Consider the following 16,082-nt stretch of genomic DNA (forward strand, 5'->3'; position numbering starts at 1 on the left):
GAAGTGGCTGGTATATTATGAGTGCTATTTAAGTGTAGGTGCACACTGCTACCATGACTTCTTCTACCCATGTTATTTCATTGAATCCTCAACTGTTGGCCTTTTGAGCCATTGCTTTTTGGCTGCCACCCTGACTCCTGACTCCTCCTGGTCCAGTGCTGATCGCTGTCATGCTCCCAAAGGGCCAGGTCCCAGACACTGTCTGTCCCCTGTGCCCTGCAGTGCTAGCTCATAGGAAGTGTCATTACATGCTTGCTGAAAAAACCAATACTTCTCCTGAATGGCACATTTCAGGAAAATAAAACAGACAAAGGAAATGTGAGAATCTCAGTCCCTAATGACAAATTGCCTGGCTTCAGGTGGAAGGTTGGTTTTAGGTGGCCCAGGCCCAATGGTAACAACACAGAGAGGGCTTGGTAGGAATTGGGTGGGAACACCATTCCTTTCCCAGCTCTTTTTCAATGACCCTGTTTTTGTCGGGAGGAAGTCTTTGTTTAATCCTAGGAAATTTTGACTATCTTTCTTTCATTTTCATTTTTCTTTCATTTGTTCTTCTCTGCTTAAACCTCAGGAGGCCAAATACAAAGCTCAGAGTATCTGGCTACCATTTGGTGACACTGCTTCCCTGGCTCCTGTTGTCACAATTGATTACTCTGTGCAGCAAGCGATGTGGACCTTCAAGGTGAGAAGCTTCCTCTTAACATTTACTTATTTAAATGCCAAAGAGTGAGTCAGTCAAAGAGAAATAAAGATTAAGTAAATAAAAGCACAGATCATAAGTGCATATAGCACAAACATGCAGATGGCATATAATAATGTAACGATGGTGGCAGCTAAATTTATTAAGAAATTACTATGTGCCAGATGCTGTTCTGCTTTGCATGTATTAATTTAACAGTAAAACATGACAAAATGAAAAAAGAAACTATGAGGGAGGAAGAGTTGTTATCTCTGTGTTGAGGGTTAGCGAATGGAGGAGAGGACTGAGTAAACTGCCCCATCACCCAGTGAGTATGTGGCAGAGCCAAAATTTGAACTTGGGCTGCCTGGCTCCAGCACATATATATTTAACTGCTCTGTGAGGTTTTGCCAATGAAGGAAAGGAAGAAAGGTCTTTGGGGGCAGGCTGAAAGAGGCTGCACACGTGACTTAATAAGCCCAACAATTGCACCATCTCTAATTCTAATTGTCTGGGCCCAGACGCAATGGAATGAGTCCAGTTCTCTCAATGGCGAGACTCATTTGGCTCTGATCCTTTCTGGAGATGAAATTCTTGCTCCTTTGACAATCGTAGGGCACCCATTTGATGTGTTGATAACCCATTGAGTCTATTTGCAGCACAGCTATAGATTGGCTGAAAGTTGCTTGATGCGCTTTTGGGAAACACAGAAATTATCATATAAAGCCATGGCCACATTTAATCTAAAATAACATGGTTTATTATGAAAACCTTTCTTTGTCTGGAGCGCTATGGAAAACACCACATATATTTGCCAGTCATTACTGTTTATGGAATTTCAAACCAATAACTAAGGCTGCCAGCGATCTAATGGGTACTGTTTTAACTCCTAGGCATTTAAAACTCACTGTCTTACAAAGGTGTAGGTACACAAGGATCATGGAGCTCAGCTAGACTGATTTTTTTCCAGAAGGGAAAACTGAGGTTCAGAAAGCAGAGATAGCCTGCCTTGAGTCCCACAGAAAGTGACTCGCCACGATCATCATTTATGTTAACAGCAAAACCTCCACCACCTTCGCAGCCAATCCTCACTAAGCACTTCCTTTATACCAAACACCATGCTAGGCCCTTTGCGTGGACGGAATCCTTACCACCACGCAGTGAGTGAGGCCCTGCTGCTCTCCTACTTTACATGTGAAGAAAGTAAAGCTCAGAGAAATGAAGATCTTTCCCAAAGTCACACTGTTATTATAAGTGGTAGAGCCCAGATACACCCAGGAGGGTGTCACATTCTGTCGCCTACACTCTTTGCCATTACACTGCTCTGCCTCCCACCCCACTTATGCTGGATGTCTCAAGCTGAAGCCACCATGACCTATCACTCACTCACAATGAAGCACCCAATGGAGCATCCACACAATTGAATTTCTTTAATTTTCCCTTAGCAACAAATGTCCCTGATGAGAATAACTGACTTGAGTTCACAGTAATTATGTGCAGACAATTGGGAATGAATAGAGTTGCCATCTGAAAAGCTTTCCTCTTCTTTTGTCTCTGTGAATGCACCCCCATTCATAACCGGGTGCCAGCAAGCTCCATTCTCTTTGTGCAACTTCGCCAAAATGATACCTTTGTGATAATCAAGCAGAAATGGGCTTCCACAGTCCCCTTCATCAAGGAAATGAAGCAGATAAACAGTGTAATTATGGATTCCATTTTTAGCTAAACAAAGACGTATGTCTCAGCTCAGGGTCTTTATCTAGTAAGGGAATGGTAAATTTAGAACGAAGAAACCTTGCAAGTCAATATCATTATGGTGCTTGAAAGTTTTCTCTCCTTACATTGGATCTAAGATTTACATTTACATTTAACAAAGATATCCAGATGATAGCAGCCCCATGAGTGAGTTCATTCACTCCCATTTGATTCAGTTTCTTCAACTATAAAGTGGAAAAAGTCATAGGGCTGTCCAGCAGAGGGCTGTAGGCCTGAATGAGACAATTCATATGCAGAACCAACTCAACCCGAGGCTCAAAGAAGGGCAGCTGCATCCCTCACCATTCTCTAGCTGAGGCGGCAGGTTTGGGTTTAGGTCTGAGCCCAATATCTATTAGCTGTCTGATTTAGGTGCCTCAGAGAGGTTTAGTGACAAATTCTAGCAGTCCCTACTCCTTTGGCATGTTGAAGGGATCTGAAGCACTGTGAAATGGAAAAGCACTATATATTGCCACACCACGTGTTGACAATATAATTATTTGACAAGTTCTTTGCACGGTCTGTGTGAAGAAGGTCTCCAAGTGTGGAGATGACTTGGAATTATCTATTAGAGTAAAAGCTTCCTAAGACAGAAAACAAGAGAGCTGAAGCATCGCATTATTCCTCTTAGGTAACATTTTGTCCACTGTTGTTCCAGGTGGGGAGGGGGAAGCAGGAGAGGGGACGTGGAGTTTCAGAATGGGAAGCTTCACCAGTTTCTGTAACCATCAGGAGTGCAAAGTCCATATTCTCCTTCCTTATTCATCTCTCCTACCCTACACCCCTCAGTCTACACCAGAGTTTCTCAATAGTGGCACTATTGACATTTTGAGTCAGATAATTCTTTGTTCGGAGGGGCCACCTCTTGTGTGTTGTAAGATGCTTAGCCGCATCCCTAACTTCTACCCACCGGATGCCAGGAGCACTCTCCCACCCCAAGTTGTGACCACCAAAAATGTCTCAAGACATTGTAGTGACCCCTGGCAGGCAAAATTCCCCCCTGGTTGCAAAACACTGGTCTAAGTAAAGATCCCAGTGACAGGCACTCAACAAAACCCTAACAACTAAGTGTCAAATGTGAAGGACCGGAACAAGAGTGTGGGCAGATACCTGTGGCAGCAGGCCATGGGGAAGGGCAGCAGGCCAAGGCGACAATGGGGGAGGAGGGAATGGAGATGGGCATGAAGGAGTGGGCATCCTCACGCTCACCACTGAAGCCCCTCAGCCAGAGGTGGGTAGACACACGGCCGTGAAGAGGAATGCCAAAAAGTAAACCCTGAAGATGACCAGCCTGCTGCCCTCGGCACTGAGCACACTCAAGAAAGAGCCAGACGTATCAGCTAAAAAAACCCACCACCACTCAAAAGGTGAGCACTGCCTTTCCTCCCCCGCACCGCCCCCTCCGCCCCCCCCGGCCCGTGAGTGGAGCCTCTGCTCTGTGCCATGTCTCGCACATGGGCTTTGCACACACTGTTTAATTCATTTCTCACAACCACATTATGTCTGTTGTTATCTCCATTGACAAACAAGGAATCCAAAGGCCAGAGAGACCAAGTGACATGCCCAGAGCCTCACAGCCAGCAAGCAGCAGAGGAAGGAGGCATGGCTCCAAAGCCAGGGTGCTCAATATTCCAGGCAAAGCAGCCTCTCCAGGCTCCCAGAGCTTAAAGCCTGACTGGGAAGGAGCAGCGATTCGTCCCCAGGACTGGTGCTGCAGAAACAGCAGCCATTTCACTGACTTCCAATCCATTCTCTTGGCCGCTATTGACCTTTATTCTTTTTCTCTCTTTTAATCTCATTTATCTTCTTCACCTCTAATAGTAAAATGTGGAAAAGCTGGTCAAAGAAAAGAAAATAGAAAAAGGTGACAAGCACCCATTTAGTAGGTTCCTTCTCATCTCTCTTTTTCAAATTACGTGCAATTTTAAACAAAAGCAGGTTCACACTCTAGGTAAAATTTTCCCTTGCGGACAGGATAGTCTTCTCTCCTAATTCATATTTTGGTCTCTGCTTACTGATTCCCCATTGGCCATTACTGATTATCGACCCTATTTAATTCCTCAGCCTCCTTTGCCCCATCACTGGATTTTTTTGGTGGGTATATACAGTTTTATATATTGTTTTTCTTGCTATATTACTTAACTTTATGAGAATTTTGTACCTTGTTAAAAAGTTTTCAGATTCCAAAGAAGGCATACAGATGGCCAACAGGTACATGAAAATATGCTCAACATCACTAATCATTGGAGAAATGTAAATCAAAATCACAATGAGATATTACCTCACACCTGTTAGGATGGCTATTATCAAAAAGACAAGAAATAACAAGTGCTGGTGAGGATGTGGAGAATTGGAAACCCTTGTGCACTGTTGGTAGAAATGTAAATTGGTGCAGCCACTATGGAAAACAATGTGGAGGTTCCTCAAAAAATTAAAAAGAGAACTACCATGATCCAACATTTCCACTTCTGGATATACATCTGGAGAAAAAGAAAACACTAACGCAAAAAGATATCTGCATCCCCATGTTCATGGCAGCATTACATATAACAGCCAAGACATGGAAGCATCCTGAGTGTCCATCGACACATGAACAGATAAAGAAAATGTGGTATGTGTGTATATATATATACACACAAACACACAATGGCATATTATTGAGCCTTATGAAAGAAGAAAGTCTCACTCTTTGTGACAACATGGGTGGACCTTGAGGGTCTTATGCTAAGTGAAATAAATCAGATAGAGTAAGACAAATATCATATGATCTCACTTATATGTAGAATCTAAAAAAACCCAAAATACAAAAAACACGAACTCCGGGCCGGCCCAGTGGCACAGTGATTAAGTTCACACATTCCGATTCCGCAGCCCAGGGTTTGCCAGTTCGGATCCCGGGTGCGGATGTGGCACTGCTTGGCACGCCGTGCTGTGGCAGGCATCCCACATATAAAGTAGAGGAAGATGGGCATGGATATTAGCTCAGGGCCAGTGTTCCTCAGGAAAAAAAAGAGGAGGATTGGCAGCAGATGTTAGCTCAGGGCTAATCTTCCTCAAAAAACCTCCACAAACTCATAGATACAAAGAACAGATTTGTGGTTGCCAGACGTGGGGGTGAAGGGTAGGCAAAATGGGTGAAGGAGGTCAAAAGGTAGAAACTTCTAGTTACAAAAGAAGTCATAAGATGTAATGTATAGCATGGTGACTATAGTTAATGATAGTGTATTGTATATTTGAAAGTTGCTGAGAGAGTAGATCTTAAAAGTTCTCATCACAAGAAAAAAATTTGTAACTATGTATGATGATGAATATTAAATAGACTTACCATGGAGATCATTTCACAATATATACAAATATTGAAACATTACATTGTATACCTGAAATTAATATAATGTTATATATCAGCTGTATCTCATTTAAAAAAAGTTTTCAAAAACAGAATCTTGTTAAAATGTCTCCCATGCCTTTCTGTGGATGGGCTATAATTTATATTTAAATGCTCCTATTGTTCATCATTTAAGAGTTATCAGCATTTGCAATCATAAAATCCGTGGTGATGATTATCCTGTCATAGAATCCTTTGTTCCTGTCTCAGTTTTTTTCCCTTAGGCTACATTTTTAGAAGTGGGATTATGGGCACTCACTGTCATTCAAAACTGGTGCAAACCTAGCAGGAAGGGGCAAGGATTGAGCCCACAGCCTAAGGACAGCGTGTATGTGGATGAAACAGAGCATTCGGGTCCTGTTCCACTGGGCTGTTAGCTTCCCAGGATAGAGCCAACTCTGAACACAAGGATCAGAGGCCACTCCATGCAGGCACACGCATGCATAGACTCTCTGCAGATGTTGCTCCAACTTACACTCTAACAAGAAACGAGTGAGTTCCAGAATTTAAGCAAAATGGACCAATTTTTGAGTTACAAAGCTATGACAACAGCGACCCTTATAGCCATCCCCGCCAAAAGAAAGATTTGTGAGGGTATTTAGTAAGCAAAAATGGACCATCTACAATGTATTAATCACCACTCAGGTGCTTAAGGGATAACGATGGTTAAGACGTAGCACCTGCCATCAAGAAATTCTAGTTTACTCTGAAACAAAGAAAGGGAGGCAATGAGAGTGCAGAAGAGCTGGAGGAATGTGTGAGCTGACCCGGACAGAGGCAAGAAGGAAATGGTGCTAATTCTTCCTGAGACAATTGAGGGAATCCAGCCCCTGGGGGAATGCTGATACATTACTAATCTACCTCTTTTTAAATGATGGATAGTTTAAAAAATAATAATAATAATAGCAGCAGTCTGCTAGTCCTTGGTATCCCAGTTAAACTAAATGGACACGAATGAAAGCATGACAGGAATAAAGAGCAGAGAGCATCTGAGAAACAAGTGACTGAACAGACGGGGCAGACAGCTGGAAGCGACTCTCATTAAAGAGCTTTGGTTCTGTAGGGCATGGGGACTCGACTGTTCATCATTGTCGTGGCCAACAATGTCATCACCACTATTGTGAATTAATTACAGCTGCCATTTTTTGAGGACTTCCTATATTCCAGTCACTGTGTTCAGCATACAACATGATTTATCTCATCATTAAATACACACATGCAGACACACACAAATGATAGAAGATTAATATTATTTATTTTCCCCATTTTGCTTACTATGGGGAAACGGAGCCTGGAAAAGATCAGCTAACTTGTCAAAGGCCAAACCTCGGAGCCAGAACCCAAACCCATACTGACCTAACTCCACAACTCATGCCTCTAAGCATTTCTACTAATTACTGCTCAAATCATTAACTGCTTTTGAGGAGGGAAAGTAATATTATAGGATTTATATTTTATGAGGGTAATTATACAACAAAACATCAGAGTGGTTATCCATTCATTCAGCCTGAGAAAGGTAACGTGTCTGTCTCCCTTAGATTTTTAGCACTGCCCAGGAGCTTTGTGAAGAATTCACCTGTGCAATGTATGACCTCAAAGCCTTAATTAAGGAAACAGGTCAAAGTGTACATTGAACACGGGCTGAATGAAGCCTGTGGAACTTTTGTCAGACGGAACAGCGCTGCAGTTAGTTAGCACAAAGGGTGCCTTTTGCTGACAGAGATGAAAAATCATCACTTCGTCCCGGGTAGTTTTATGTGAGCACGTCCTTGATGAAAAGTACCAGTGACCCAGGATTTATCGCTCTGAGCCAGGAAACAGAAACCAGTTGCTGCTTACCTTTAGCTGTTATATCTGAGTGCCACCAACTGCAGAGGTTAAATTCCACCAGGAACCTAAACAGGTGATGGAAAAGCCCAATGTTACTAGGTCATCCACACCCTGAACAGAACAGCGACTTTTTTTTTTTTTTTTTTTTGAGGAAGATTAGCCCTGAGCTAACTGCTGCCAATCCTCCTCTTTTCGCTGAGGAAGACTGGCCCTGAGCTAACATTCATGCCCATCTTCCTCTACTTTATATGTGGGATGCCTACCACAGCATAGTGTGCCAAACGGTGCCATGTCCGCACCCAGGATCGGAACCGATGAACCCTGGGTGGCAAAAGTGGTACATGTGCACTTAACTGCTGCGCCACCGGGCCAGCCCCAGAACAGCGACATTCTGTGTTGTTCAGCATTGCTCACCTCACTTGAAAGAATGACATCACAATCTGGAGATAGTAACATGGTTGGTTCAGTTACCACTGAATTTTCACTGGGCTTTATCTTACTTGTGAAAGGCTATTTTATCACCAATGCCAGCCACACTCTGAAATCAGGTTTACCTAGTATCAAGGACTCTTTTAAGAAATACCCTGCTTTACAAGAAGAAATAGTTTTCTAGTTATAGTCTGAGTCCATAGTAAAAAGTCAACTGCTAAAGGGCTTCCTCTGCCTAGGGTCAGAAATACAAATAGGATATTCTCTACCTAGACTATGATTGGCAGTAACAAAAGCAGTATTCAAATTTTATACTGTAACACAAACTTGTTCAGCTGTGTGTGTGTAAAGGCAGATGGAACAAACTTCACTTTATGAAATTATGCCACAATGCAACTTCATAAAAATCCAAATTTTCTAGTGGCCGGTTAGCTTAGTTGGTTGGAGCATGGTGCTAATAACACAAAGGTCGCGGGTTTGATCCCCGTATAGGCCACGGGTGATAATAATCTATGGGGCCAGCCCGTGGCGCAGCGGTTAAGTTCGCACGTTCCGCTTCTCAGTGGCCTGGGGTTCGCTGGTTTGGATCCCAGGTGCGGACATGGCACCACTTGGCAAGCCATGCTGTGGTAGGCATCCCACATATAAAGTGGAGGAAGATGGGCACGGATGGTAGCTCAGGGCCAGGCTTCCTCAGCAAAAAGAGGAGGACTGGCAGTAGTTAGCTCAGGGCTAATCTTCCTCAAAAAAAAAAAAAAAAAAAATCAAATGTCTCAACGAATGCAAAAGCAATATAAACCATCCTCCAAATGAATGGAAATAGATCAAAATTCAGTCATTTCCTTTTCAGGCTCGTGGCTACTATGTCTAGCAGCTCACTCTCAATCCGAATCCCACTATTATCTGATACTGTCTTTTCCGTCTCATATATATGTAAAACTTACTTCCCACTTCAAATTATAATATTAAGTTAATAGATTATATTGAAGCAATAAAGAAGACAAAGTCTGTTCACCAAATGGCAAGAAATCTGCCTTAAACCCACAGAACTGGAGCCTTAATGGGGAAAATAAGAATGAGAGAGCTTGGTGCAGCTTGAACGATCTGGTTTCCACGCTTGTCCATGGAATTCCTGCCTTTTGTGTGACACACTGTTTCTTGTGTCCAATATTTTGTCTGGAAGTCAAGACTTTCATCTTTGTGTCATTTCAAGTTTGACCTAAGTCACAGATCCATCCAGCACCCTCCAAACAGGACCATAATTTGACAGGATAAACAATGAAATCACACCTGAGAAAACCCCCCAGCCCCTGGCCCACTCCTGTACAGCGCCCCGCTTCTTGCACAAGCTGAGACATCCGAAGCAACACAGTGGACAGCCCTGGTAATTTGTTCTTTTGACCACAGCCCACCCAGGCTGCATTAAAAACAGCCTGACATCTATGTTAAATTTAACAGTAACCACAATAAATAAATTTGGTTTGTGTATTGCAAGCTGTTAGTCTGCGAAACAATGACATAAGGGCATAAGCAGTGACCATGAATAACTTAATAAAAGATCATTTTTGGTCTCAATGTTCAATATTTCAAGATGTTCAATGGGTATTATGAATCTAATGGTTACTGAAAGCATGAAACACAGTCTCCCAATCCACTTTATAATTCAAAAAGAAAAGCAATAAAACTTTTTAAAAATGCAGCAAATTGTACTTACAAGACAAGTTCTGTCATTATCCATTTTACTGCAGCAAGGAAGGCATTATAAGGCTGAAGAGAAGAATTCAGTTCATTAAAAACAATGTATCACATATAAAATTGGTAGTTTAACTCAAGGCTTTACATAAAGACAATGTTATTCTTCTAGAGAGATTGATATCATGTTAAAAAACAGTGAAGCTCTAGCTAAAAGAAGAAAATGGTTGGATACTGTATCCCAAAACTAACATTTAAAACTTTGAACTCCCCTGTAGTGTGATGTGATTTACAAGGAAAATAAACATGATCTAATATGGGGTTATCTCTGGGAGGAAAAAGGAAGTTCAGCAAACGATGCTTAAACCTTTACCCTCCAGGGGCTAATATTTTGCAGCCTAATGCTGAGGGGCTCGAATCATGTAACTAATTTCAAATGGTAATTCACAGGGCTGCCTGTTGCAAAGGTGATTCCCTGTTCCCCATCACTGTATGTCATTCACTGAAAGAAGCAAATATTGCATATACTTGATTTTAATGCTGCCCATGAATTATGTAGGATTTAAGCTGTCTTTTCTCACACTTACATATTTGGACTTGAAAAAATGATAACCATATAAACATGTGATTTTTTTCCTTGCAGAAAATCCCCTTCACTCCATAAAAGAAGGCATTGACAGCCTAATCTTTATTTCAGAATATTTTAATTAAAAAAAGCAGTTGGATTGTTTACTCTGTGATATTTCCTATGTGGATAATTCAATTTCCTGAATTCTGGAAAAAACCAAGTCTCCCCCTCAGTCGATTCTTTGTACCCAGGTATGCCAGATATGTGAGTGGTGGGTGGACCTGAGAGACAGGCAATGACATTGGCAAAGCCCGGGCCCCAGATGGCAGCTCTAGAAAAATCTCAGAACCTTTTGTGGTTGCATTTAGGTATCAGAGAATTCAAACGCCAAATCCTCGTTTATGAAGGGATGGCTGCTTAATCCTACCTGTGACCATTTTGTTGATAAGGACTAGAACTAGGAATGGGGAGATTATCTAGATTTAAACAAAACAAGAGCCAATTTAAATACCCTTAACCATTCTTGAAACTTCCCTGTTTCCAGCCAGCCAGTAAATGAACAGAACAACAACAAAAATCCACTGGGGTTACTCCCAGCCCACCCAGAGTTCAGACTGCCTCTCTCTCTGATTTGACTAAGTGTGTCAACATCATTACCCGAATCACAGGGCCCGCAAGATTAGGGTCAGATAAGGATGTGAACGATTAACTATTTACTAAAAGCAAATGCAAACTTGCAGTCCTGTGGTTTTGCCATTCCATTTCTTATGGCTTGAAAAATAATCATCTTTCTTTAAAAAAGACCGGGAGGGTCAGACCACAGGACCGTTCTGAGTCTTTGTACCTGCTGGGATGGGTAGTGATATTTCAGTGGTCCTTGGTAGTGTGGCTCTGAGGGAGGAGAGAATGAATAAAGGGATTAAAGAGGCTTTGGAAGTGGGGCAGGGTGGGCACAGGGGCAGCTCACCCTGAGGCCAGGGGAAAGGGCACTCAAGCATTCCAGCCAGACACTGGTTTGATATACGGGTGAACAAAGGGATTATGTAAATACGGATTACAACTTTAAATGCATATTATCATTCAGAAGGGTAAAGCCATTGAGCTTTTAAGCCTAATGATGAAAACATATCTTGGGAACATTTTAAGCCTGGAAATAGCATGCTAAGGTTAGGAAGTCGGCTTTGGAAAGATGTGTTGATTGTCACTAAAAAGCTGTATTTTTCAAAATGTCCAACTCTTAGTTCCAGTTGCATCTCAGAAATTTCCCAGCTCCAAATCATTTCTTGTTCCCTCAGTGTAGGAGAACCATGTTAAATATTCGGTTTTTAAATAATCCCCTTGAAAGAGCTTACATTTGCAAATGAGAAGGTGTATATTTATATTTTAAAGCCAAAATGGCTCTCAAATTTTGTGTTTCAAACCAAATTTTAGGTTTAATTTTTAGAATTTAAAAAATGATAACATGTAAGGGTGATATTTATACACGTGCTGGACTATATTGAAGTATCTATATCTATTTTTTCTGTGTTTTCAAGTTATTGGTGGCCAAACTTACATTGCTTGCACACTGTAAATTATATCTTTTAACTGGGAGTAAATTAAAACAGTTAATTTCTGGCGGTCTGAAAGCCAGTTTCTAGTGATACGATAGCTATGTTGACTGATCCTCAACTGGGACATCATCATGTATGGAACCAGCTCCAGGGACATGACGTTGAAACTCAGCGGCAGCGTGTTTAGCTTAGAGAATCTGATCGAAATGTGAATTTGTTCATAGGCTAACAGCTCTGCTACCAAACAGAAGGAAGACCTCTGTTGACAAAACCAAATTCTCTTTTATATGAGAATGAGAGAATCAACAAAACTTCTCCCCTTTTCTATCCACCAAAAGGGTTAATCCAACAAAGACTTTAGACCTGTTTGTCATTCATGTAATCACTGGATTTGGGTTGAATCAGAAGCGGTTTTTCTTAACCAGTAAAAGCAGGAAATACTTTTAAAAGTTCATGGTTTTGAAACAGATAAACCTGATTATTCCGAAGAAAAAGATACACTCACACGCAGAGATAGACAGACAGAAATGTGCAGCTGTTTCCTGGGAGATTGCACTGTACTTACATCCAGCAGACCATAGGCACCATCGCTGCTCTCCTTGTTGGCCCTGCACATGGCTTGATAGTCATAAAGGGTAATCCTATAGGAAAGAATGGAAAGGAACTTCATTAACTGGGAAAACATGAGAACCAAACGAGGCTGTGGATCAGCAAGGTGAACGGTCACTAACATCGATTGTAGCAGTGACAAACACAGATAAATGCAGCCTAAGAAGGATGACAAAGAACACGGCAAAGTCCAGGACTGGAGACACAGTCATGTCACTTAGACAGGAACTTGAAGAACAAGGGGAATAAAGGTATTGGACTAGGGAGGGGAGGAGGAAAAGCCCCCCAACTTGACAAAACAGTCGTTTTTGGTTTGAACAGGGGTGATTTGTATGGACCAGGATACTCCAAAGGGAATATGCTGTTCTGAACCCGATTCTGGGCTCTGGATGGAATCCACTTGGGCCAGGTCTCCAAGGTCAAGGAGAGCTGGGAAGGGCCACTTTGGGTAAGAAACAACAGGATCCTTTGTCTCCCTCAAGCACTGAGAAACAGGCCTGGACTAAGATAAGACCAGCACTTTGACAATTTGTTGGAAACCAGCTGGCTCCCTGGTCATAAGCCCCTCGCCTGACTCCTACAACCATAAAAGTGAATATATTCTTCCTTTTGAAACCAGCACAGTTTGCAAAACAAGAAAATGGACATTTTTTTCTCCATTGCTGATAAAAGTATAGCTCTTGTTCCAGTTATGACCGTCACTCAGTTGCAAAGATGTTTTACTTTATAATTGTTCCAGATATTTTAATTTCCCATCACGGACTTTACAAAGTAAAGGAGAATGACACTTTCTGGTACTAAGTTAACAACTTTTAGATGGAGCGAACATCTTTTTTTTTAAATAAAGATTGGCACCTGTGCTAAGATCTGTTGCCAATCTTTTTTTCTTCTTCTTCTTCTTCTCCCCAAAGCACCCCCTGGTACACAGTTGTATACTTTAGTTGTGGGTCCTTCTAGTTGTAGCATGTGGGATGCTGCCTCAAGGTGACGTGATGAGCGGTGCCTTGTCGGTGCCCAGGATCCGAACTGGTGAAACCCTGGGCCACTGAAGCGGAGCACACCAACTTAACCACTTGGCCACGGGGCCGACCTCTGGCACGAACATCTTATCCCAAAGGAGACACACATTCCTTCCTTCCCTCTAGCTCCTCTTCCCACTATTCCTGGCACCCCAAAGGAGAGAGACTTAAGTCCAACCTGAGTTACATAACAGCTGCCAAGTGATATGTTAACACTGCAATACATGAACTTCTAAATGACTGGAGAGAATTCTTTCCACAGAAATCCCTTTTTAGAATGATACAGTGCTTAATATGGAGCATATTTAATGCTGTGCTGAGATTGAACCTAAATAAAAGTAACAGGCAGCAGGACTGCTGTTGGATCTGTTTCACACCTACCACTAACACCTAGCACAGCACCCAGCACGTAAGTATTCAGTTTTAAAAGGTTGAATGCATGAATGACTGCCTGATTGCATGAATTTTGAGTAGATGATGACACAGCTGAGACTGAAGAAGTCAACTGCAAGATGTGATGTGAAGGCCTCCTCCTCCTCTAGACAATAAGTTAGAGGCATCACACACATGGATTAAACAAAGAGCCACCAATGGGTACCAAGTAGAAAACTGCCCACATTTGACCAAATCGAGACGGAAACCAGCTCCTTACTACCTCCACATAGGCATCCTTGGGCAGCAAAGCCTAAGAGGACACTAGTGGTCACACAATTTCCTAGCAAGTTCCCAAAGCCTCTTCCTCATTAGAACATTTCTTCTAGTCTTGTTCCCTGTCCTCCGGCTTTTTTTCCCTACAGCAGATTCAAACAGAATGTGTGCTTACTGAGACAGAAGGGAAGCCCATGAACCAGCCAAACATCTGGCTCAGGAAAGTCCCTGAACAAACTGCACACAGAAATGCTCACCATCGACACAGCCCTGACACTAACCCAGCCGTGAAGCAACTGCAGACCACGTGGACAACTCTAATTGGTCCCTCACTGGCCCACCATGCCACAGTCTGCGTCCTCATCCTGGGGATTTCTGCAAGTGCCCCTGGAAGGGCTTTCTAGGATTTGGCAAGAATTATCATCTGTTTCACCCTTTTCCTATTGCCCAACTCTGTCTCCACAGTTGGAACTTGGGCGGGAACAGAGTGAGAGGAACGCGCATGTGTTTGGAGCCTTGTAGACATGGATGCAGGATGGCCTTGGTTTTCCAGGTTGGCTCTGCCAGTTACCCAGGGTATAATCTTGAGCAGTTGCTTACCGTCTTCTGAGGCTTCATTTTCTCACTTATAAAGTAACTCGCAGAGATGGTCTAAGATTTAAATAATCAGGCATGTGGAAGGATACGAAAATATACTATGTAGTGAGCTAGCCTTGTTATGATCCTCACAACAAAAGGCCTAATTTTGTTCTGTGTTGGATTGTGGGTTCTTAAAGCTACGTTATTCCCAAAGGTCCAAGTGACTGGCAGTTTGACCTAATGGTTAAAACGCCAGCTTTGAAGTCAGTGACACTTGAGCTCAAATCCTAACTTATTCAGTTATCACAATGTTGGGTTTTTTTTACCCTCCTGGTGCCTCAGTTTCCTCATCTGTAAAATGGTGAGAATAATGGCTACCGTATAGGGTGGTCATGAGGATTAAACGAGGTTATATATGTATTGCATTTGGCACAGTTCCTGGTACAGAGGAAGCATTCAACAGAAGGCAGGGCTGCAGCTGCTGTTATAATTTATTAGTCTGATTTTCATTGCCATTATTAATTAATGAGGGAGGTGTTTAATGCAATGGGAATTGACTCAGGCTTTACCCAGCTGGCTGGACAGACAGGCCTCCTGGTTTTCTTAGCTCATTGGCACATACGATGCAGCGTAAAATTCACACTTGTTACTAGAGAACAAGACACCTTCAGAAGCCATGCTGGGCTATCAAGAGATGATGCAGAAACTTCTGCTCATGGGATTCGCAGCTGAGGACCATGGTAACAACAGCTGAAGTCTATGAACTTTATTTAGCAAGCATGAGCAAGGTACTTTTCTAAGAATGCCCTACAAGATAGATTTTTTTTTTTTGAAGATCAGCCCTGAACTAACATCTGTCAATCCTCCTCCTTTTGCTGAGGAAGACTGGCCCTGAGCTAACATCTGTGCCCATCTTCCTCTACTTTATATGTGGGACGCCTGCCACAGCATGGCTTGATGAGCGGTGCCATGTCCATACCCAGGATCCGAACCGACGCACCCCAGGCCGCTGAAGCGGAACATGTGAACTTAACCGACGTGCCACTGGGCTGGCCCCTAAAAGATAGATTCTAATCATCCCCATTTTACAGAGGGCCAAACCAAGTCTCAGCCAGCCTAAATAATGTGGTCAAACTCACACACCTATCAAGTGGCAGAGCCAGAATTAGACGAGACCAAGCTGAATCCACCTCACTCTGCCTGCTCAGGAGCAGGCTCTGATAGATTCCAGGAATTGCTTAGAATTCACCCCTGTGCCCCATCCTGGAGTCTTACTGGAATATCACAGGAAATGCTGCCCAAGACAAGGGCTCATAACCAATGTCTAGAATCAACT

General features: G+C 42.6%; 1 protein-coding gene across 4 annotated transcripts in view; it reads right to left on the reverse strand.

Moving 5' to 3' along the window:
• Window positions 1–16,082, reverse strand: part of CACNA2D3 (calcium voltage-gated channel auxiliary subunit alpha2delta 3) — an 832,052-nt gene that overhangs the window by 40,441 nt on the left and 775,529 nt on the right. For all 4 annotated transcript variants that reach the window (XR_011526928.1, XM_070574989.1, XM_070574988.1 and 1 more), the window contains 3 exons: window positions 12,457–12,532; window positions 9,793–9,845; window positions 7,659–7,714 (listed from right to left, as the gene is read on the reverse strand). Coding sequence is in view for 3 of the 4 variants with exons in the window: in XM_070574989.1 (XP_070431090.1) it covers window positions 7,659–7,714; window positions 9,793–9,845; window positions 12,457–12,532 (185 nt within the window). In the remaining variant the exon portion in view is untranslated. The remainder of the gene's footprint in view (window positions 1–7,658; window positions 7,715–9,792; window positions 9,846–12,456; window positions 12,533–16,082) is intronic.

The sequence above is a fragment of the Equus przewalskii genome, chromosome 15, assembly GCF_037783145.1.
Source record: "Equus przewalskii isolate Varuska chromosome 15, EquPr2, whole genome shotgun sequence".
Lineage (NCBI taxonomy): Eukaryota > Metazoa > Chordata > Mammalia > Perissodactyla > Equidae > Equus > Equus przewalskii.